At 37.0% G+C, this 25,670-nt stretch overlaps 1 protein-coding gene across 1 annotated transcript in view; it reads left to right on the plus strand.

The window, feature by feature from the left end:
• Positions 1-25,452, plus strand: part of ANGPT1 (angiopoietin 1) — a gene marked incomplete at both ends in the record, with an annotated part of 157,094 nt that extends 131,642 nt beyond the window's left edge. The window contains 2 exons of the mRNA XM_080338533.1: positions 14,636-14,766; positions 25,292-25,452. Of these exons, the coding sequence (XP_080194659.1) occupies positions 14,636-14,766; positions 25,292-25,452 (292 nt within the window). The remainder of the gene's footprint in view (positions 1-14,635; positions 14,767-25,291) is intronic.
• Positions 25,453-25,670: the final 218 nt, after the last annotated feature.

Here is a 25,670-nt window from a genome sequence, read left to right on the forward strand (position 1 = left end):
TCTCCAGATTGATACATTTCCTTCACCAAAACTGGATAACTCTTCTCATTTTCATATACCTGTGGAACCCACATTCCAGCAGCTTTTGATAGGCTATTGACAAGAAGCTTTCAATAATTGATTGTGCTCTTATGTTTCTAGAAACTTTTCTTTCCTTTGGTGTTTAAGGGCTTTTCAAACACATAGCTGGAGAGAAGCTTGTTTTCCAATAAGTTCCATCAAAGCTATGACTACGGGATGTAGTGGGCATGTCACTTATCACTACAGGACATAGTGGGCATGTCACTATCTTCTCCTCCAGACTCCTAGATTCATTTTTTAAGAGAAAGAAAATATATGAGTAAGAAAAGAAGTATCTTATTTTCCCATAAAGCTTATCTACAATAGAATAAACACATCAATTCAAACTACTGATTACTTGAGGCAAGAAAAAAAATGGTTTGTAGCAATCTACTAGACTTAAACATCATCCTGGATTTAATGAATTTAAGTTCTTATTCACAAATCAGACATGGTTTCCTATAGGTAGGTGAGATAAAGATTTTCAGTGCTAACATTAAAGCTGTTGGGTCCTAGGAATAGAGTTGCAGAACCCTCGCTGGGACACTAGATTCTCTGTGCATGCCTGGGGAGAGATAAGCTCCTTAGACAGAAGCCAAATCAGGCAGCAGATAGCTGCCTGGAGTTAACCACTAGGAAATTCTGAAAATAGCAAGGCATCCATTTATATCCACTGACAGTTCCCAGTCCACAGCCTGAAGTAAGACAATGTCCCGTCTTAGGAAAGAAACAAAAGACGGTGGGTTAATAATGCATTCATTTGCCAGAGAGGATCCAGACCACAGTTATTGCTTCCCAAAAGAAAGCAGCAATCCCTGCTGCAGGGGAACATGCTCCTCGATGAAGCTCTGATACTGTGCAGGGAAGAATTCAATGCTGAGTGAATGAATAGGTACTGGCTCATTTCTCAATGCGGTGTCAGAGGGAATTCTAAGATTATGCTCCTTGCTCTATGGATTACGTCTCATTTTGAATTAAATAGGTTTTGATTAAATTATACAAATATGTTATGAAGCAGTGAGGACTATCCCTGAACTCTGAACACTATCCAAACAATTCTTCTTCAGACTTACACTTGTATTTGCACTGAGACACATACAGCTGGTTATGGCACCGTTGTGAGGGAAGCTTTGAGGTTTTAAACCTTTCTCTTGCTGAGTGAATAGAAACCACAATTCCTAAGTGGAAAGGAACCACTCAGATAAGTTGTTACATGAGAAGAGGGGAGTTACAACTGGTGATAGCTCAACTACTTATTACCTGGTGAGGATCTCTACAGAAAAACAAACAAATATATAAACAAACAAACAAACAAACATACAAACAAACAAACCCACTTGTGTGAGAATATTATCATGCAAAACAAGAACAGCATAGTGAAATCCCTGCTGAGGGCTTCTGCACAGACACACAAATCTGAGAGAACTCTCTAATGCATTCAAGTATTGGTAGAAAAAAATATCCGTGGAAACTCAATAGTGATCTTTTTACCTGTTGGAGATTTCACCAGCTATTCCCCAACTATCAGGGTGAGACAGAGCATGACAGGGCATCTAGGAGAAAGCTGCACAGGTTTTCATAAGATAATGGTTATTTTTTTTCATTCTCCAATGTAAAATGACTACTCACATCTTGCTGGTATTATCTTTATAAGTAATCTATATTGTTATCCTTCTTGCACAGTGTTGTTTTCTTTTAAGCCTCTGTTGCTTTATACCACCTCTACATATTTGTATTAAGAAAGAATGTCAAACAAGCACTTTAACAAAGTTTATAAAATCCTGGTGTGAATGGACCTCACTGTCCTGAAGTAAGAGCTCCCACTTTTGCCAGTAACAACACAAGAAGAGCTATGTCTCTTTAGTTTACTTCTGTCAAAGCATTTACAAAGAGCTTAAACCTACTGATGTTTGTATTAGGGTAGAATTCAGCAGAGAAACCATCAATATCTTTTCTTTGTCTCCACCGGGCCTTGACATGAAACAGTTCCTGAGTAAAAGAATCTTGTAAAGTTGAGACACCCATGAGGATTTTTTTTTAATATCAAAACTATTGTGTGTAGGATATCCAGATGTCTCCAAGATCAGATGCCATTTATAGTCAGGCTATCCATCCCAGGGATATAAGTGATGTGATGTGATGTGATGTGATGTGATGTGATATTTGGCTCTATTTCTGTAAAAAACTGAATAACAAAATAACTAATTTTAACAATAATTTTCTTAATCAGCAGTTGAGTATTCTTGTCACTTTTTCACTGTTAAAATTTACTTAATCTTTGTATAACATCATAAGTGTTAAAACTCTCTAAAAGTTATAATGATTATCAGAGTGTAGATTAGCATAGTGAAAATTTGTGTAGAAAGTGTAAGAGATATGTGTAAGGACATGACAAAAGCTATAGATACAGTATCACAGTGTGAACATTTAGACTTTCATTAATATTTGCTAATCACTGATACTTTGATGACTTAGGATTGCAACATAATGAATCCATATGTTTAAGAGTGCAAACAGTAAAGGACTGTGAGAGTATAATGTAAAAGGAAAATGTGGGAAAAAAATGAGAAAAAAATCTCATTAAAATTAAGAATTACAAAATATTTCTGTATTAGAACAGTTTCTTTAATGCATATTGTGCCATTCTATAGTTCTCCTCACTATTATCTGTGAATGTTGGCAAGCAGAGTACATTTTCAGGGTCCAAATTCAGGTCCAGCTCAAGATATTTAACTTGGATATTATTCTTGTCGTAAGCCCGATCAAAACTGAAGAAACTGGCACTTGCAAATGCCCGTCCAGAAAACACTGAAATGTGGATACCAAGAATGAGATGTGTCTCTGATTTCAGTAAAGAAAAAATGTGAGTGACCAAGATCTTCATCAAAGTGAACTTGACCACCAAATGTTTACAAGACTATGATGAATTCGTTTAGCATTAGTGTCAATATCTTCAGATTAAAAACAAAACAAAACAAAAAACAACAACCAAACAAACAATCCTGCTTAGTAAATTTTCTGAAATCTCCACGATTTTCACCGTTTGCCAAAAATCCAAACTCAAGCTCTCCACAATGCAAAAGCAAAGAAGAACAGGACCTGGAGGCCTCTTCTGTACAGCTTCTCTCAAAGAGATGTGTGCTGTCTGTGCCCACATAGCTGTTGATTCTCTGCCCACTCTCTGAGCTAAACAGAAGCTCAGTAGACCTGTCAATGTGGCATCAAGCCCATGCTAATATATCCTGCCCTTGAGTAGGCTCTGTGTCATGCTTATTGCGACAGTACAGCTTCCAGCCAGGATGGAGTGTGGGCAGAATGAGCTCATGTCTGCTCAGAGACCTGACAGAGCAAGCTTTCATCTGCCTGCAAAAACACATGCAGAAATTCTTTGCGTGACCCTCATTTAACCTAGTATGTTTGTGGTTAAAGTCTCTGAAGTTTGTTACCAACTGCTCAGCCAAACAACTCCAGGGTTTGTTTTTTTCCCCTTTTATCATTAACAGGGCTACTGGGTAGTGTTTCTAGAGTCTGATTCTGAAAACACTTTCCACACTGATTCACTATATTTTCAGGATAATACCAGCAAAGTGGTGTGATATTTTCTGTGAGATTGCTTCTTTGATGAGTCGAAAAATCAAGAGAATTTGGGAAAGGGATCATCCCAGATTTTAAAAGAGTAATTCATTTTATCAGTCTTCAAGAGTTTGTTGTTGTTTTGTTAATATGTTTTGGTTTCGTTTTTTAGTGATGTGTGTTTGTTTGTTTGTTTGTTTGTTGCTGGTTTTTGTTTGGTTGGTTGGTTGGGTTGGTTTGTTTTTTTCCCCGTCAAATGGAAACTTACTTGATTTTCTGTGTTTCTGTCTAAAGTAATGGGAAAAAAAAAAATAGTTCTATTATTCATTATTTGGTCCACAGCAGCACTGCAGCAGATCCGAGCACAAAGCAGAGGTATTCATCATGTCTAAAGAACTGCTAATTTACATAAACCTACAAAAAGATAACAATTTTGAACATCAGAGAACAGAAGTATTGTGGTATCTGATGCAGTGTACTTTCTATTGTTTGATTGGTCTACAAAGTTTAAATAAACCTTTATTATAATAGAAGAAAGAGATAATAACAACGGAAGCCTAATTAGAAAAAGACGAATGAGTTTGTGATGCCATACAGAGTCTAGTCTCCAGTCTTCTGTTTCATCAGATACTAGAGGCTGGTGTGTTTCCAATTTTAAATCAGTGCTGGAACAGCTCACCACACCTGACCCAGTGCACGTGCACCGTCTGTGTTCTATTTTCTTTTATTTAGCATTATAATTCAGCTGCACTGAAGTGAAACCTCTTTGTACCAATCTCAATGCCATTTGAACCAAAGAAGTAATTACTGTGAATCACAGCTCTTATAAGGTCGTGACCTGGGTTTTTAGGGGAAAAGAAAACATGTAAGACATGCTGATCCCTGTTAGCGTGGTCAGTGTGGCACCGGCAAAGAACTTGGATCACAAATGGGTGAGAGCCAGTGAACCTTTCACTCATATGTGACTGTTTGTGGGCCACAAATGACACCAAGGGAGTTGAAATATGTTTTAACAGTCTGTTTATATTTTTCTACAGAGGTCTTAGTGCCACATAACTCATTTTGGCATTTTTTTAAGCTTAATTTTGCATTAAGAAAACCAAGCAAGCTCTGAAGCCAATATTTATTTTTCAAATAACTACAAACATTTCACAGAACTCTCTGTGCATCAGTCACTTTTAAAATTTGTCACCTTTTCGTAGATAGTAGCCCTTAAAATGAAAGCCTAACCTTTGTATGATAATGGAGACAAAGGCCAGAGGATGAGCCCAGCGTGTTGTACAATGCAGCCACTGATGAGTAAAAGGATCAAGCCAGACCTGTTGCATATTATCCAGGCTGGAGGTGGGACATGCTTGAGTTATATAAGTATTTTCGTTCTACATCCTATTTTCAATATCATAAACCTTTGATCAAAAAACTAAGCGTCATATTGTTGGTGTGAATGATACCATATGAATAGGAGTAGCCTTTCCTTTCTCTTCCCGAACTTTTTCTTCTTCTCCTTCCCCTCCTCTCATTTTTCAGTTTTTTTTGAGGTGTACTTAGGTCCTCATTCAGCAATGCACTTAGGCATTTTTATTTTATTTGGAGCACATACTAAGTACTTTGATGAGGCAGGGCCACCAGAGCTCTCACTTAAGGTCAAGTCACTCTTATTTTATTACCATTGTACACTCTTTAAGATGAAATAAAAATGTAAAAAAACCCCAAAAAAACCTATATATTATTGTCAGAAAGACACCATGACAATTACGTTGTCATTAATGCTACCTTATAATGTTTCTATAGTAGGAAATGATTGCATTTCCTGTGATCTCCCTGAAGTGATTATTCAACATCCCTTACTGTTCACTGATGACTTGAGTCTGAGTTCACAGCCAACAGATTAAGCCCCATTAAAATAATTAGTAGCAAATAATAAATTGTTAATTGGCTTATTCATCAGGACTGAACAGGTTCAAACACAGGTAAGTGAATGGAAATGCTGATTAACATTTTGCTTTGAAAATAATATCCCCAAAAAACATCCCTACATTTTCCTCTGGGATTCACCCAGCAGGAAGCACACATCTCTTGACATGAATCCCATCATAAATCTTGAAAATCCCATGCAGAACACAAAATATTTATTTTAATGCGTTATTCATTAAGTTATTTCTTTAAATCCTGGTCTGTTGGCAGCTGCAAACTCATTCCATTCCAGCCACATTAGAGCAATGCTGTAGTATGATTTGAGAGGGTCATTAGGTCATTAGCACTGGAAATAATTCAAAACCAGAATCTGACAATGCGCAAATGAGCACAATTAGGAAGGAAGATTGTACCATTAGCACAGAATGAAGTATAAACAATCAAAAAATTGATGAAAAATTAATTGCTGACTATTTCCGCTTCTATCAATAGTGACCGTTTTCCTTACATTCAAGCTCTTCACAAGGAGGGAAAAAAAAAAAAAAAGGTATTTTAAACATACCTTACACTGTTTCAATTAACTATTATGCCAGTGGAAACATGGGGAAAAAGGCTATTCAATCTATATATTATGTCCAGTTCAGTATTTAAATAATTTCTCAATGGTGGTTACAGGTTACATCTCATACAACATTCAATTTGAGAAAAACAAAGTTCAGTACTCATATTTCAAGTCAGGGATTCTGTGAGCTAGTGTGCCTCTCGTTTTTTTTTAGCCAACAACCTTAGTTATTTCACGCAACTCCAAACAATATACTCCTGTGTGAAGCAGGCATGATTCTTGTACAGAATGACAGCATTTTACTTTCTCTGTGGAAAAATATAAACATTTCCATAAAGTGAATCACAAGAAATGTCTCCTTATGAGAGGTATTTCAGCCTCAGTGACATTTTTGTAACAGGTTATTTCAAGGACATTGTCCCACTTTATTTTATGCAAAATCTTTGGAATCTAAAGATATCATCTCCGTTTTGGTCTTTGGTTTTGCTTTAATTTTTCTCCTCCTCCCTTATCTGATTCTTACCACTTGCTCTCATAGCAAACTGAATAGTTTGTGGTACTATATACTACTCTTGATCTGTTTTTTATCTGCAGGGCAGGCTTGCCTAGGGGTTAGCTATCTCACTGCCTGGTTTGTGACCAGAGATGTTATCATGACCATGGAACTTTACAGAAACAGTCTAATACTAAGGAAGGAGCCAATATCACTTAGAATATAGCATCAATTTCTGCTCTGAAAGCTCGTGCAAATCCTTGGGATAGTGGCTTGTTTCAGGTAGACAGCAGTTTTCTGCTAAGCTATACAAACCTTTGATTGAATGTGCACCATTAGGAAAACATTGAGGGTCCAGTATTCAGATGAAATAAAAAGCTATCTCCACTTAGAAAGTTTCTTATATTTGTTCACATACAAAATAAAGTACATATATAGTCTATGGAACCTCAAGAATTAGACTTGTACAAAACTCACTTGTAGTGTCTTCCTAATGAGAAAAAGCATATGTATGAATAAACTGATTTTTCTTGTAATAAGCCTAATAGTTTGTTATTCCAGTGAATCTGAAAAGAATGAGAATATGTAATTGTTGAATGAACAGCTAATGCATTTTTTTCCCCGGAAATGTGAACACTTTTAAAAGTCCTTTTAAATGTGAGGACTTTTAAACCCTATTTTTTAAAAGAATATGTAATAGTTAATAACAGGCATCCATAATTAGGTTTTATGATATCATAATTTCAGGTAAATACTGGGGAAAATAGAAAATGCATTTAGCTATATTTACTTTTGCATCTCTGTAAATGGAAAAGAATCAACATATTTAAATGTCAGCTTCAATATTTCTTCTTTTAATTGCAAACAAAACATACAACAAAGCAAAGTTTTAATTAGCATAATTCACCAGTAGAAATGATCTATTTAATATTGTTATAGCACAACTGTAGTTAAATTCAGCCACAATCCCAGCATACTCTTTGCAAAGAAAAAAAAACCTAAACACACTCAAAATCCCACAAAAAATAAAAATCAAACCCTTAACCGCTGCAAACCACATTGATTATATACAGTTTAAACACATCAATTTCCAAACACCAACATATCTCAGTAAGAGTTATATAAATTTTTAACACAAGTGTATCTATGATATTTGTAAATTTTACAGTTACTTATGATTAATTACTTTCAATTAAGTAAACTCTGTGATAAATATTTTACTGTGGTCTGGAAACGATAATTTTCAATGCCACTACAGGGTAACGAGAAGTTCCTATCTCTACAGTGGTCATCAGAGTAAAAGTTGGCACTAATAGCATGCTGATACATGAAGTTTTTCATTTCTATTTTATCTAGAACAGTTAATTAGGATAATATACAACCTGTGTGGATGATAGTGCGTAATTAATGTCACCCTCAGTACAACTAAAGCATAGATTTAAGAAATCCACTATTGCAATGCATCTGCATGGATTTCAACAAACTATAGTTAAAAGAATTTTGGAGCTTTAAGCATTTTTGGGGAGAATTATTAAGTTTAAATTTTACTGGAGTTGTGTGGGTCTCTTTTACTGGATTTCCAAACAGATAAATAAAAATTAAATGCAATGTTCACTGAACTTTTCCACTAGCTTCAATGGCTGTAAACCAGATCCTTAAATGAACATACACAAACATCACAAGCTTCAATAATTCAGTAAAGATAAGCAGAAGGTCTCATTACCTATATAAAACTTAGAAACTTTTAAAATATGAGTTTCTCTGGAGGATAACTGTATTTCTGTGCTGAAAAATCACTTGAGAATCAATTTTGGCATTTCTGCTCTTGTTTTCATCCAAACCCAGGAAGCGTAGCTGGATAGGGAGCAAATTACTTTTACATTTTAACTTAACCAAATTTCTCTAACCTTGGCTTTGCCTGTGTCCTGGGCAACTGTTCAGATAAGTTCTATATTTTTAGAAGTTCATCTCTCTCCAATGCTATCAAAACAATTTGCATTATCATCTTAGTATATGTTTGGTGTTTGTATGTCAGTCTAAAACATTGATCATCTCTAGTTATTTCAAGTTTGAAATTAATACAGTCCCTATCTTTTAAAAAGAATATATTATGTACTATACAGCCATGAATCAGGACAAAAAATGGTAGTTTTTGTAGCAACAGGAAATCTTAGCTGGTGAGAGAGTGATTTTTTTTTTTTCTGTAGTAAGAATTTAACTTTTTTTTAATAAAAGTAGTAAATGCAATAAGTAAAAAGTTTCATTTCAGATTTCCATGAGACAAAATAAAAAAGGTGAATGATTTTGTTTTGATAAGTATTGTGTTGAAAAATAGTTTTAACAGAAAATGGTAGTATCAGATTAGTGTGTCTCTTCTGTGCTGTGTTTAGTGAGAGATCAGAGTAGAGGGAATTATTTCTGCTCAACACACCATTGTGATAGTAGCCTTTAAATATGTTGCTTTCCCTGCTAGCTATAAAAGCAGTGTTGCCGTATGTTTCCTCTCCATCACCACTATGTCCCTGACATCAGCTGCAGCCCTAGCAGCTCACACTGCCACAGCGACTGTTTCTGCGGCTTCTGTAGCATGTATTTCAAGTAGCAGAAGCATATGTTTGCTTGTGCACTGTCCAGAATAAACACATTTTAAAATATTTTTTGTAAGGCGTGACAAAGCACCAGCTGTCTGAACGCAGCGGTTTGACAGGTCATTTGCTTTGTGGTAGGAAAAATTTCCCTGAAAGAAAATCTGGATGCCTTTTAATTACCCCTGCTCAGTATACCTGCTCCCAATGAGTACAACTCTTTCGTCCATTATTACATGAATTAAACATTAAAAAATCAAATTTTTTGTATTATTTGCATAAATTCTCATTTAGTTCAACAGTAAGGCTCCCTAGACTATTTTATAGTTTGCTCTAATGTGTGGCTACATTATATTTGCTTCTTCACAATTCTAACCCACAGGGGTCTCTCCAGTCACCACAGATGGCTCATGCTCTTATTTCCAACAAGGAGATGGTCTTTCCACTGAATTTACAAATTAGCACACACAGAGAATGTTTCTCTTTATCCTTTAGTGTGAGTATTAAATTATGAAAAAGTTGACTACCAGAGTTAGACTTCTCAGGTAGGTACCACATTATATTTAGTTCTATGTTTAACTAACATTGTAGGCATTGTAGCTTCAACCTCAGTGATAGCAGTTTTTCTCTAAAGTGATTATTTGGATTTTGTATCCTGTTCAGAACAGATTATCATTAAATATTTGGAAGAAGTTATTATTACAGAGGTGCTTTTGCTATTCAGGGACAACTGTTACTATTGGTAGACTTCATGCAGTTTTTAATATGTTCAGGAAAAGGCACACTGGGAAACTTTACAAGAAGTCAGCTTTGAATATTACTTCAGTAGACATTATGTTTTATTCAGTGATAAACAAACGATTTGTGATCCTCAAATAATTAATCGAAACATCTTTGAGAAAAAATCTGAACTTAAGCTGCTGGTTTTGAGGGTGTTTGGTTTTTTTTGGTTGGTTGAGTTGTTTGGGTTTTTTTTTATTCGGGGTGGGAGGGCATGTTCTTTACTTAGTATTATTACAATTAATGTCTAGAATTAAAAGAGTAACCTGAGAATAATGTCTTACCAGGTCCTCCTAAACACTGACAGGCCAGTGGGCTTTGGTTCACAGACTTAATCACCTAAATATCATTATAAATTGAATTTAGTTAACTAACACAGCAATTCATAACACTAGCAAATTCATAATCTTTAGGAGTGGGTTTCGTTTCACAAACTGGAGCTACCTAAAATATAGATGCAACTGTGAACCAGATGGAAGGCACAAATGAAATCCTTCCTCAACCTCAGACATTTCAAAACTAGAGGACAAAATAATGGCAGTCACATGGGTTTTTATATCAAAGACACCTTTCACATGCCTTATGTGCAGGAGTCAGTGTATGTCTATATTTGTCCACACTTATCTGTGTGGGTGCATTCCCACCTACCAGGTGTAAGTGGTGACCAGCAGGTTAGAAGACGGGCTGAGCTGTAGGTACCCTCCACTCCTATTGAAGTTAGGAAAAAATGTAAACCCAGTGAGGGCTCAGAATAAGAAATTTTGGGTACAAGATTCTGTACCTCAAGCATCCATTGTATTCAATTATCCTTTCCACGGAAATTAACAATGCCTTCCTTCAGGAAGGATCAGAATTTGGGATTCCTTCCTGTCAGCCATATGGAATGGGCATGCAGCAGAGATAGATATTTTAGACTGCAGAGAGAGACAAAAGGGAGGTAGAAATTTAGAGGCATCCTACCCTGTTTCCCCAAAAATAAGACCTACCTCAAAAATAAGCCCTAGCATGATTTTTCAGGATTTTTGAGGATGCTTGAAATATAAGCCCTACTCCAAAAATAAGCCCAAGTTACAGTTCATTAAAACGTCAATTTAAATAGTGTCCAGGCAACTATACATTTAGAAAATAATAAGTTTTGTAGCAAAAATTCATATAAGACCTTGTCTTTTGGGGGAAACAGGGTACTCTCCAGTATTTCCTAAAGGTGAACTTTGATGTGTCCCTCTCCATTCATCATGCGGAACCTTTTAAATCCTACTTCAAGACTCCTGTTTTTCTCAATTTATGGCTAAGAATCTTAGGCCATTACTCATGTTTACGAATTCCAGTCATGGAGATCTGTGCTCAAATTTTTAGAACTGTGCCAATGATGAAATTTGATCTTAACTCATTAAAATACTCAAGATCATGCACAATGAGGTGCTTGAGATGGTACTCTACCTCTCTTAATGATGATTGTTAAAGTTCTCAGTAAGCTGGTCTGGTTTTTATTTATTTGCAAAGTATGCGTTACTCACTAACAAACCTAGATATGACTTCTTATCTTTTTCATTGAGGGGCTGCTTTAAATACAGTAGAGATCTCTACTGACTAACAGAATGAATGTGGAGAAAGAAGTCGCTAACATTAAATGCTGGGAGTCCTCCAGACCTCTTGCTACTTCTAGTAAAAATAAATAAATAAATAGATATTCTAAGGTCAGGGATTCTATATACAAGCACTGAACTAGAAACCATTTCCTACACTTTTAATAATATTTAGTGCACAACATTTTACATGGATTTATGATTGCCTTTATTTCTTAGATTTTTTAATATCTCATTCTGTATGTTGTAACCTCAATAACCCCATGTTGCAGAAATATACAAATGATTTTGTAATTTATTTGGAAGTATCCCAGCTTCATCTCTTAAAGTTATCAAACATAGTGTGCACACAGCTAAGATATATGTATTTCAAAGAAGAATTCCAGGTGATCTAATCACTTCAAAAGGAAAAATTTCTGATATGAATTTGAAATTACTTTTCAGACTGCCCTGCAGTTGTTTATGTAATATTTTCAGAACTATTCTTTCCATGCCATATACCTTGCTTTGGTTTCAAGGGACTGCAGGTAGTTGCGTCACACAGCGGGAACGGTGAAAAGCAAAATATGCTTAAGGGGGTTCTTCCTCACCATCTGTGTGTATAGATTCCAAGCTGCCATTGCTATAATATCACAAGGAAAAAAAATGCAGAGGGAATTGCTAACACTCATGCTAGATAAGGGGAAAGAGTTGCAATTATTTATTTTCTTTTTTTTTTTTTTTTCACGTGTGAATTGCTTTATATTTTTAACTTCCTTTCCTTTGTCTCCTTCACGAACAACCAAGAGGAACTCTGCCCTGAATTACCATCTTTTCTAAGGGAAGGAAATTTTGTCCTGGTAGTTATTCAGTATTTATTTTAAAGGTTCAATCCTACCAATCTGAATCTGAGAATAATAAAAAATTAACTAAAGCTAAGTGACAAGGTACCTCCTGCTGCCTGGGAGTTAGCAAGTTCATCAGTTGCCCTACTGCTATGCAGACCTGCAATCTCAAGTCAGGCTAGTTTGTGCCATGTGGCTTGAACTAAAGCTCAGAAAGAGACAAACTGATTGCTTCAGGACCAATTTTGATTATACCTGAAACTTTGCAGTATCAATTTTTCCTAACTGTTGGGCAATTCCAATGCAGGGACTTGGAGCTCAAAGCTTGAGAATTACTGTTTCACTCTGTGGTTCATCTGTACACTGTTGCAGGATGGCAAGCCTACTAGAGTTTAGAGCTAAGCTAGGCTTTATCCTTTTAAATTCACTGGAGAACTACTAGACAAATGATGTTGAGAGAAGTCAAACATAACTGGCAAGATCTAAATCTGTGTTGAGTGGAATGTTAATAAAATATCAGGGCAAGAGTATGAGCTTGTAAATAATCCTAATGCCCTACCTCACTGGGGAAAAAATTGCACACCACTTATTATTCATTTCTTTATTATTTCTTACATTATATGATTTTTATGGGACTAAGTGGATTTTATTGTTTTGATTGTTAATAAAAAGATCTGGCTTGCATTGTCTTTCTGATTAAGTAAATAGCATTTTCTTTTTATACTGACTTTATGAGACTTCTGTGAGCTTTGGTGTTGCTGATCTAGTGAGGATGTATGGCCATTGAAAATCTGATTGTAGATATCATGTGACAAAGTAATTTTTCTGTCAACACAACCTCAGGGAAGTTTATTTTGTTCTGCAAAAAAATTAGGCACAGCTTGAAAAACAAGGCAAAATTCCAATCAATGATGATGGGATCAACTCCAGTCATGTGAATGGAACAAAGAAACGAACATGAGCAAAGACATATCTTAAACTTGTCTAAAATAAGCATCCTTTGATAGATTAACATTATGGCATAATTGCCACTGCGATTATACAATAGCATAATGCAATGACCTTCCTGGATTCCTGTTCCTAGGTTGTTCCTTGTTAAATTTCTAAGAATCTTCATTATCTTTTATTGAGGCTCACACTTCACCTTATCCATTTTGGTGTTATCCAAAGGTATTTGGCTATCCATGGTGTTTATACTTAATCAAATAATTTCGTATGTGTGTGTATTTATGTATATATAGAAGTTACTTTAAGGATTAAGCCCAAAGGTATTTAATCATCAGGCTCAAATCAGGTGACACACAACATTAAAATCTTTTTCTCTTCTCTTCTCTTCTCTTCTCTTCTCTTCTCTTCTCTTCTCTTCTCTTCTCTTCTCTTCTCTTCTTTTTCTCCTCTCCTCTCCTCTCCTCTCCTCTCCTCTCCTCTCCTCTCCTCTCCTCTCCTCTCCTCTCCTCTCCTCTCCTCTCCTCTTTTCATTTTTGTGCCTGTCCCTGAAACTGTGAACTCAGGTCAGACATAAACAGGTCTCCAACATTTACTTCGTTCAGCATCCCTGAAGCTGGCATGCTTGGCTTTGGACATTACAGCACTGACTACCACAAATGCTCTGTTACTTGCTTGAGCTGGGCTCAGGCTCCTCACTCATGGTTGTGATTTCAACTAGTTGACAAGGGTCCTTAAGAAAAAGGATATTTAGCATTGCAAATCATGGAGACTTTTGTGGCTTGAACTCCAAGTTATTCTCCATTCATCACTCAGAGACAGCTTTGGCAGAACTGGGTTGCTGGCTTGTGTTGTAACTGGTGGAATTAAAAATTCTGAGACTGCTGAAATCCTCTTTCGAGCCTAGGGATTAATAATGTGGTTGCTGTTAACTGAGAGTGCTGTTTCTGTGCCATAGTAAAGAAACCAGCTACTCAAATACTCAATTATTCTGTCAATGTATTCCAGATCTCTGGGCACTTCTCCTCATTCTCTTTTCTGTCTCTAACTCCCTCTACTCTGTTGTATTTCCTGGTGCGGATTCCTTGTGCTCAGTTCTGCTCTGGGACAGGGACAATGTGCTACTACAGATACACTGAAAAACCCTAAATATCCCTATTTTACACCTGAAACAACAAAGAGATTGAGCCAAAACACAGACATTTCTGAATTTTCTGAGGGTACTTCATACAAGTCAAACCTGATGTGGGAAGAGATCTGGATCTTTTATTTTTCCTTTTGGTGACAGTGATTGTTTTCTCTTGCTGTTTCAGGCTTTATTTAAAAGGTCACAGTGGAACAGCTGGAAAACAGAGTAGCCTGATCTTACATGGTGCTGAATTCAGTACAAAAGATGCTGACAATGACAACTGCATGTGTAAATGTGCTCTCATGTTGACTGGAGGTGAGTACAACTCTAAAAATATGTGGTATATTGATAGGGATCTATTCTGTTTTCCCAGAGCAACCATGGATGAAGTTGTGTCTATGGATGTGTAAGTACGGTGTGAAAATTCTTTTTATTATAATTACTACTATTGTCTTCTGTATATATATATATATATAGTGGTAGTGCCAATGCCTCAAGATTCTTATCAGCAGGGAAGGGATTATTCAGAGATGCAGTCAGTACATTTCTGCACTGAAGCTGTTGCAACAGTGTTAAGGAGGAAAGCATAAGGTAGTGGTATTGTTGGGGCAAGCAAGGCAAAATAAGAAAGAAGAAGCTAAGAGATCAGAATGGGGAAAGAACTTTGTGAGAAGTGGAAGAATCATTGAGAAAGAAGAGAGAAAATGCAGGGAAATAGAAGGTAAATTTTTAAAACAATCAGACTTTGGACTTAATATATATTATGTATTTCACTCAGCAGTGTGATTCTGTTATTGAAATAATTATAATAATTCAGCTTTCTCTTTTCTATGAGCATAATACAAATAGGCATACAGACATACAAATGTACAGCCATATAAACTCATAGACATGGTTAATGTGATAGCTCATTCACTCATCTGTGAAAGACTAGACCTGCAACCCGCTGTTTAAGTTGTGGCACTTAAATGTTCTGGGAGGTTTAAAACAGTACCCCTAGGGAGCCGAATTGAGCTACAGAAGGAAAGAGAGAAGAGTCAAGGTTGTGGAGAGCACACAGAGCACAGAGCACTTGGTTTAAATCACCAAGTCAGTCTGACTGTGCATAAGTAGAGTGTATATGACTGAAGATTTGTTCCCTCCAATGCAAAGGGGGAATATCAGAGATTATCTCCCCATACAGACACCTAAAGCTCTACACAATAGTGAGAACTTTCTCTGGCAAATGATGCTTATTTCTAGTCCCTGTATGGGTAAGTTCATTTTTATTTCTAGGACAATACATTCAAAGCAGAAAGCTTAAAGTGGGATTCTTTGGTCCAAACTAAGATTCTTTGGCTCATCGACTGTAGGATCACGGCCGTTATCTTCATATCTGCTCTTCTTCGGAGACTCTCCCTCAACGATTTCTAGCTTTCCTGGAAAAAATCCTATACATATAAATTATTTAGTATTTTGGATAAAATGATGGTTAAACTGATATTATTTGTGCTTACTGTTAAACTGATATTATTTGTGCTTACTGGCACTTTGACTGAATCCAGCTCAGGCCACATTCAGGAATACATGAGCCTCTAAAGTTATCATCTACTAACAGAAGATGGATTCCCATCACTGCGAATTTATATCAAATGCACAACCTGGATCCTCATTCTCTTTTGCTGATTGGAAATGACCCAGTTGTGAAAGTCTTCAAGGAGCCAATTTTTCAAAATTTCCTAACTTCTAATGATATCTTATTAAAAGTCAGCGTAGGAAACATCTTCCAGTAGACAGGTGATCAGACACTACCTTTCAATTTCAATAAAAAAAGAAGCTAACCAGATAGTTCTGGACACAGATAATGGATATGAAGTCAATAGTTTATTTTAATTAGAATTGCTGACCTTTCCCTGTAGAGACTATGCTAAATTAAAGTGTCTAACTTCCAGGGCAGGCTGGAGTCTAGTGAGAAGCTTCTAAATGTGAGCTGTGTCTATGCTCAAGTGCAGACTCATTCATGTGTCCGAGCTGCCTGGAAATACCTCTGCTCCCAGACAGCTCATTCTGGGAGCTGAGGGTTTTGTTTATTTTTCCACTCTGACTTCTATGGCAGGTCAATGCCCCGCTAAGGTCAGCCTGCTGTTGAACAACAATTCCACAAGGTTCACATATCTTTTGCTGCAACAGTCTTGTAAATCAACAGAAAAAAAAAAAAAAAACACAACAAACACATATTGGTATATACTAGTAGCAAATGAAGGAATAAGGAGGAAGGGGGAGAATTAGTAGAGGCTGAGGAAACCACAAATAAAGCAAATCATGGCAGAGTAAAAGGAAATGCAGCTATCCATTGGAGATAGCTGAGTCCAGTCTTTTGGACTGTGCTGTACAGTGCTGAGTAATTTGTGGTTCTTCAAGAAGAGAAAGACTTTAATCAGGCTAGAGTTCTCCTCAAATACTCTGCTGTGCTTCGCTCTTTGAAATGACTTTCTCATTTCTTGAATAAATATCAGAAATTGAATTAAATAACAAAACGTTTGTTTAGTGAGTAGTAGACTAATTAAGAAAAGTAGCAATGGTAACAGGTTTTGGAAAACCTCTTTTTGTTTTTTTTCCCAAAGATATCAGACTCTGTTAGTTTTGGCAACATAACAGAGAGCTCTGTAATGATGAATGATATGAAATCTACAGGCAGGTTTCTAGCTATCTTGGCATTTTGGGTGAGCCTGTTATCTCTATGAGGTGAAATGAATATATTTATGTCAGGAATAAAGGCTGAGATAAGCTGAAGCTCAAGACTGTGACATGGTTATAGTCAAGACTGAAAATAAAAATGTAAGAAAAACACACATTTCTCTCTATGATCTTACTAGTTGTCCGTTTTACTTGGTCTATATCAAAACTATTATTCTCATTCCTTCTTTGTCTCCTCCCTTTTCATCATAATAAGAAATTAAATACTGGAAGCATAGTATGGTAGCATCAACAGGGGAGTTTTGGATGTGTGTGTTTCTTGTCCTTTTGAGAGCCATGCTATGTTACTTGACTATATCTTATTGCTGATTTTAGGGAATGGCTTCGAAAGTACATGCATGAGATGGATTCTTAGCCCCTGTGAAATTTACATGGTATTTAAAGGTCTTAAGTGGTTTTTTGTGCCTTGGAAAATTCAAAGTAAGCATACCTGATTTACTTTGAAGGGAGATAACACATACTTATTCAAATAATTTCTTCATTTAAACTTAACCTCAGTCAAAATAGTAAAAAAAAAATTATATAATGAAAATACCTGTTATGAACTGATACAATATTTCAGACCAGTAAACTGAACAACAGGTTATATATGCATATCATTTCGAGCATTATTCTGAGGAGTGCTCCAGTGAGCTACATAAACAGATTTTTGCAAGAAACAGCACTTGAAATACAACAAACTGTCACCAGAATGAAGACTGAGTAGATGTCCAAGGCTCTTCAGATAGACTTCCAATAGAAGAGCACTTAAGGTCTCTGGATCAGATTTGTGGGCACAAGAACAATTTAGAGCATCCGGTCAGGATACCATCTGTCAGCTGAGCCCCAGGAATTGTTTGTGCAATTGTTTTCAGTCACTGAAAGTGACTTAGGATAACTTGGCCAATAGTGAAGGAGCCTTAAGGTGGTTTGCTTTGCCTTGCATTGGCTGCAGCTTGAGATGTTCACACAGGCATTTGACTTGCTTCAGGTGATAAGTGAGAAAATTGCTAAACTTCTGATCACTGAAATAGTTTGACAAAGTGATAGGGAGACTTTCTAGATGTCTTACTAGGATTGAAACATTATAGAATTGTTTAAATACTTTGTTTCTTTCATTTTACTGGAAGCACAAGTCCATCCAGCCACAGTCTCCTGTCTCTGACAGCAGTCAACAGCAGATGCCTCAGTACGGGCATAAGAACAATGGTAATAAATGATAGTTCCTCTGAGTATTTTCCCAGTATCTTTTGCTTCTCAGGGGCTTCCTGAGTCAGAGGCAGTTCCCATGTAGTTAGTAATTCGCAATGGATTTCCCATCTGTTAAGTGAGAGACTGTTCAATGAGAATCCCAAAGAGTGGTGCACTCATTGCCTGCTCTTTCACTGCCTTTTTCTCCAAGTGGTGAATTTTATGAATCTCTGGCAAGAATGGTATGGAGGATTCTTGTCATGATGGAGGATTCTTGTCATGACTTGGAGAGAAGTTCTTGGCTGAATATAGAAATCTGCCCATATGTTGTCCAAAAAGAAAAAGCCGAAGTGTTCTTATATTTTGTTTGAAACAAAAACTTTGAAAGTAGTAACCTCAGCACACTTAGAAGTATCCAACATGAGCCCCTGGATATATATCTACTTGTACAGGAAAACATTAATGTCTAGGTTTTATGCATATTGTTGCTTTCATAAAGAATGAAACACCATTAATGAAGTATCACTTTTGTTGCCTAATATTTTGATAGAAAAATATAACCACTATGTAGCTAAGAAGTGATTGGAATATGATTTGATTTATGCTAGAAATATTAGAAATATTTCCTTAGACACACGACTACTCAGCACTTTTAACGAAATTATTATTATGTTTTCCAGGGTTCAATATAGACAACAGTAATGAATTATTAGGAGAACACCATGAAGTGACTGACTAATGAAAAATATTCTAATAATAATAGATAAAAATCATAAGGCAACCACGAAGGGGATCTGGCCCCCAGTGAAAATGAGTTTGACACCCCTGCTTTAGTCCCTTTCTAAGACAGAGTCTACCTATTTATTTCTGTCTTTCTGTTCATTTTCAAGATCTATAGTGTTAGAGATTAATTCACATAACATAATCTGTTACTGAGTTAGGCTGCATTTAATATATAAGAAATCTTTTATTGTTGACTAAACTAGTTCTATGATAATTTAGGTGTGTTCAGTCTTGTGTTCAGTCTTCAATCACTGGAAAAAATACACCATTCCTTTGAAAAGCTGCTTTTCTTCAGCAGCTTTTTAATAAATTTGAGATTGTTGGCAATTTGTCTTTTGAATTCTGGACTAAACAACTCTAAATCTTTCCTCTTTTTGGACTCTCTCCAGTGGATCCACATATAGCTTGAGGTATCATCCAAAGCTGCACCCAGTCTTCTAGCTGAGAATTTATCAATGCAAGCCAAACAGAGCTTAAGAATTACCCTGTAACTTCTTTAAAGTGCAGAATGTCAGAAACACTAAAATATTTCATAAAATAAATTGTTATGTCTTTTCAACAATGAAAACTCTTTCAATATTATTGCAGTGGAAATTGTTCCTATTGGCTTTGTTACCAAATGCACTAAATTTTATGAACAAACCCAGAGAGCTAGAAATAAATATTGGCTTTTCATAAGATCCATTTATTGCATAAACTTATACAAATGTGCCATTCAAATATACTTTAGATCTTATTGAATGAATTGTATTGCTCATACTGCATTTGAAGGCATTCAGTGGAGTCAGGAGGAGACCAGAGACAGATGTGTGAAGAAAGGGTCTGACATCAAATGTGCAGGGTTCAGACACATATTCTTTTAGTAAGCAAAAGGCGAATAAGAGCCTTTCATATCATTTATGTGATCATTAGCAAGTTTCCAATGCATGCTAGATTTGAGAAGAGGACACAAAATTGCAAAACTGCAGCTGGAGTGCGAGTGAGAGTATGTGAGAAACAACTGTGCAGACACAAAGGTCAGAGAAGAAGGAGGGGCAGGAGGTGCTCCAAGCACCAGAGCAGAGATTCCTCTGCAGCCCATGGAGGTCATGGTGGAGCAGAGATCCACCTGCAGCCTGTGGAGGATCCCACACCAGAGCAGGTGGATGCCCAAAGGAGGCTGTGACCCTGTGGAGAGCCCACATTGGAGCAGGCTCCTGGCAGGACCTGTGGAGAGAGGAGCCCAGGCTGGAGCAGGTTTGCTTTCAGGACTTGTGAGCGCATGGGGGAGCCAGGGTGGACCAGTCTGTTCCTGAAGGACTGCATTCTGTGGAAGGGACCCACGCTGGTGCAGTTAATGAAGAACTGCAGTCTGTGGGAAGGATTCATGTTGGAGAAGTTCATGGAAGACTGTGTCCCATGGGAGGGTCCTAATGTTGGAGCAGGTGAAAAATGTGAGAAGTCCTCCCCCTGAGGAGGTAGGAGCAGCAGAGACAATGTGTGATAAACTGACCACAACTCCATTCCCTGTCCTCCTGTGTGGTGGGGGATGAAGCAGAGAAAATCAGGAATTAATCTGAGCCCAGGAAGCAGGGAAGGGTGGGGGAAGGTGTTTTAAGATTTGGGTTTACTTCTCTTTATCTTACTCTGATCTGATTGGTCATAAATTAATTTTCCCCAGGTGGAGTCTGGTTTGCCATTGATGGTAATTAATGAATGACCTCTCCCTGTCCTTATGTCAACCCACGAGCCTTTCAATATATTTTCTCTTTTTTCTGTCCAGCTGAGGGCAGTGACAGAGCAGCTTTGCCAGGTACCTCATGTCCAGCCAGGGTCAACCCACCACTGTCCACAAAGCATGAGCAAGATGTAACTACTCCAGAAGAGCAGCTGTCTAGAGTGGGGATTCATGTTTATTTGTATAGCTGAACTTTCAAACAACTTATCAATGTATTATCTAAATTCTTTTTTGTTTGGACAATATACTTTATGAGCTCAGGATTTTTATTGCAAAGAGAGACTATAGTATTGCTTGTATTATATCAATTATTAGAGGTGGGCTAACTTCAAAAGACTGAGCTAGCCCCAGTTCAAATATGCAATTAGTGACTTTGTGATCTCAGCTTGAAGAAACTACCTGTGTTTCTGAAAAAAACCCTCTCTTGAAAGCCTTCTTTTTCACACTGCATTAGTCAATTTAAAATATTGCTTCTGTTATAATGCCCACCATTGATTCTAATGCCTGATTCAAATATCCCATGGAAATAATTGACAAAAGGTATCTCTGATGTTAAAATCTTACTGCTATTCAGAGAAGACCTTATACTTATTCAGGAAGGCAAATACCTTGTGATCAAAAATAAACAAGATTCTTTGTGGCAGGAAAATTCTGTGAACTCCAGGGAGTAAGCCAATATTTAGGTACTGGGAACCTTTCTTTGGGTCAGACTGTCTCACAGCTCCAGACCTGCTTTATTTGGTGTTTTCTGAAGTGTCAGTGCTGCAGGTATCTGTTTCAGAAACCCCTGGTTTACGTTCCCCTACTTCCTGATAGCTACCAAGAAAGTCACTGCTTCCCTTCCTCTTTCCCTCAACATACAAGGCATCTGAAAAAATAAAAACTAAAACATTTACATCCATTCAAATATATGAATTTTGGTGTTGAGACATGCAGTAGGAAGTCTTGTGGTAATCTGAGGCCCTATGGGGAATTAAAGAGCTTTTAGAGGACTGCAGGAAAGGATGGAGGGAAATAACCATAAGGAAAAACAAAACAAAAGAAAACAAACCAGTATTTATTTATAAGAAATCTATTATGAGAGACTTGACCAGGTCCTCACAAAATGTTTATAAAATTTTGTGTTGCTTCAACTCATTTGATTTTTTAACATAAATTTTGTAGGGAACCGCTGAAAACCTTCTCCCTGAAAAGGCCATTTACACATCTATTGCTGTTCCTTTAAGATGAAATGGTAACTAACAGAGCTTGCCATGTCTTCATCCCAATACCATAAAAAGAATCCAGCTGCATCTATGTTCCAGCTTTGAAAAATGAGGATTAGATTTTCTCTGCTTAGCTTTCTCTTAAATTTCTACAAGATTATGCTCTAGTTACAGTAAAACATCAGCTGTGCAGTTTTTTCTTTCTTTGTTTATGGCCCCCATAGGTATAACATTGTAATCAAAGAGAGGTCAATTGTATCAAAATAGAAGTTTGCCAGAATTTATCTGGCATAAATTCTTCCCTCAAGGTCTGATTATGAAGTGTTACTTCTGAAAAAAGCCCACTAAGTATTATCCAAAATCTAAGAAAATACTGTACAAGACTAGAAACTTGAATCATTTAGATCTGAATACAAAGGGCAGAGTAAGTACTGGATCTGAAGGTTAATCATGGTCAATATCATATCAGTAGTAAGGCATAGTTTAAAATACCCTCACACAATGCATCCATTTTAGGTAGATAAAAGACAAGCCACTGAGTAGGATGAAATTGGAGGGTTGACTAAGGCAGTGTACATTGTCTAAAAGGAGCTTCTCACAGCTTAATTCCGTTGCAGAAGTCCAAGTGGGAAACACACTGAAAATTTGAAATTCTGTATTTCAGTCCACAGTGACATCTGGAGAATTCAGTAACCACTCTCTAGATGATCCACTTGCCACTACCAGTGATGTCTGAAAAGGTTTTCAGGGGGTCCTGGGAAGATTACAATGCTGTGATGTGCAGGCTAAAATAACTTTTTAAAATAAAGTGGCATTTAACCACCCAAAGCAAAAGCCACCACATTATTTTTATGATCTTATTTGCCTTCATATATGAAGGCAAATGTTCAGTACAAACATAGTACATAGAAAAATGCATAAGACCTGTGTTTAAGACTCACAAAGCCTGTAGGTTTTACTAGGAAAAAGAACCCAGCAGAAACTTTCTGACAAATAGAGCTCCTAGCCATTGAGGTTAATGTATTTTTGACATTGCGAATATTAGCTCTTTGCAGTCTGGGGATTCATTCTGCCTTCCTCAGTCTGAACTAAGCTTCTTTCTATATGTATTACATAGATACACTGTAAGGTGTTGGAAAGAAAATTCTATTCCCATTGGGTTATACAGCAAAACTCCCACTACTTTCAGCAGAGTCAGCATGTCACCTACTTCATCTTTGTCAGTTTCTGTTATGTGACCTCTCAATGTTGCCAAATTTCATGTCATTTTGAGTTTTCCTTAAAACTCTGACTCCCATGGCAACCTGAAATTCACCTCAACCAAAAAAAAATAGTTGGGGATCTAGACAGGAGAGCCGAGTGGTTAATTTCATTTAAGGCAACAACTGAAAATAGATCTGAAGCTTCATACTGTATTTCATCATTGATTCAACTTTCTCCATTGGTTAAAGACATACATACATATCTTCACTGCAGTGAGATTACTTTTTTGCACACAGTTTGCAACTAAACCTACACTTTTAGCGAGTTTGAATTTTCTGTATTCAGTTATGCAAATGGTAGTAAATGGTAGTAGTAGTCAATGTTAGTAATATCGACGGGTACTTGATAAATTTCTGGTTTATTTTCAATGCTATGTTAACAGAGCACACAAAAAGGTATGGCTCTACATGCATTTTCTTTGGCAGAAAATGCAGGGTGAAAAGTTCCTGAGTGGTTACACTTCTTTTTTATCCTAAATTCTCAGTTTACCACTCCTTCAGTTATGCCAACATAACTGTTCGCAGGGCCATTCTGTAAATCAGATCCCTAGTTTGCCCTCAGGAAGCAAAGTTCTGTTTTGTCACTTCAATGTTCAGAACAGTCTTACAATGCAGCTGCTGGAGCAGCGAACTAGCTGCACACGCATCTGACAAGCATCTGGGCATGACATTTCTTGCTCTGTCTTTCTAGTAAGACAAAATATATGCATATGCAAACAGAGTTCAAAGGGTTAATGAGTAGGAAGCCCCATCTTGCCGGGACAGATCAGGCAAGGCAGGGAGGCAGAAAAGGCAGTTAGCAACTTTCTAAGCCTAACTTTGATATAAATCAGTAACATTTTTAATATACTTTTGTAGTCAATGATAGTCAGGTAACTAGTAATTTTCTGCTACTGGTAGATATGTGGATAAAGTGCCTACAAACTCCTTTTTAAAATTAAAAAAAAATAAAATAAATGGACTTCTGTCAGTTTTCTAAGTGCCAAGTGTGAACTTGTTCAGGAGCTTTGCAGAGAAGTGAATAAGTGTCAGATTGATTGGAGTGAGCACCCTCCTGACACTGCTGACCCAAAAGCATTTGGTACACTTCAAGATCAAGATTAGGAGGCTCAAGATTTAATACAGGCTTTCCCATTCAAAATAGTAAGGTTAAGGATTAAATGTCACTGTTCTGGCCCAAACTGTACATGCAATGAGAATACCTTGACTGAAGTTGACCATGCTGTCACCTAAATGCATGCACACTCGGGTAGTCATCTTAATCCTCTATCCATGCATATAGGTATTCTGACTGTCAGTTCTTACAGTGTTATATTTGCCTTCTTCACTTAGTCCTTCCATTAATTTGAGGGTCTTGTTTATATATTTACCATAAGTCTTAAAGAGTCTACCTGTCTCCTTGTACTCCATTCTGAATATTGTGGATACTATAGTATTGTAATTACTATAACAGGGTGGCACCACCATACTCATAAGCTATGTTTGCCAAGAACGTCTAACCTGAGAGCAAAAGTAAACTATCTGAGCAACTGAACTTTCACAGTTAAAGCAACAGAAAAGGACCAGTAAATAAAATTAAATCATGCTTATATTTAAAATAACCAAATAAGTGAAATTATGTAAAACACTTATGAATTATAGTATTTGTCTGAGATTTGCATGAGATGAGTGAACTGCAATGCTGCCTAAACATGCAAAGCAGTTTGGGTTTTTTATTCTTGTTCTTGCTGCACATACTGCTTATAAAACCAAAGCGAGTTAGGACTTAAATACTTGCCCAACTCTGTAAATACAACTGTGTATTCTTCAGCACTGCTGGCTACAAAAGAGAAAAAAAGGCAAATGTGAAAACATCCCCCCTACCACCACACCAGAAGCATTTATGAGTCTGGGAATATCAGAATTTTCTAATCAGGTAAAACTACAAAACAAACTTGCAGTTTGATTATTTGTCTTATTCTTTCCAGGGTGGTGGTTTGATGCCTGTGGCCCCTCCAATCTCAATGGGATGTTCTATACAGCTGGGCAAAACCACGGAAAGCTCAACGGCATCAAGTGGCATTACTTCAAAGGCCCCAGCTATTCCTTGCGCTCCACCACCATGATGATTCGGCCCTTGGACTTTTAAAGGCATTCAGCAGTGGATCCCAGAACAAACCAGGATGACACTGCCCTCAGCAGCACCACTATCAGTCTGAAGGGAAGAGGTGAAGGGCTTCTTCAAAGCAACACATTAGGATGATGCAAAATCTCTTCATTATCACTCCATGACATCCAAAAATTTCCAAGCCCACATTTTGATGTCTGGGGAAGGCTTGGTTTAGAAGGTGGCTGCAATGATTTTCC

The sequence above is a fragment of the Nesoenas mayeri genome, assembly GCF_963082525.1.
Source record: "Nesoenas mayeri genome assembly, chromosome: 2".
Lineage (NCBI taxonomy): Eukaryota > Metazoa > Chordata > Aves > Columbiformes > Columbidae > Nesoenas > Nesoenas mayeri.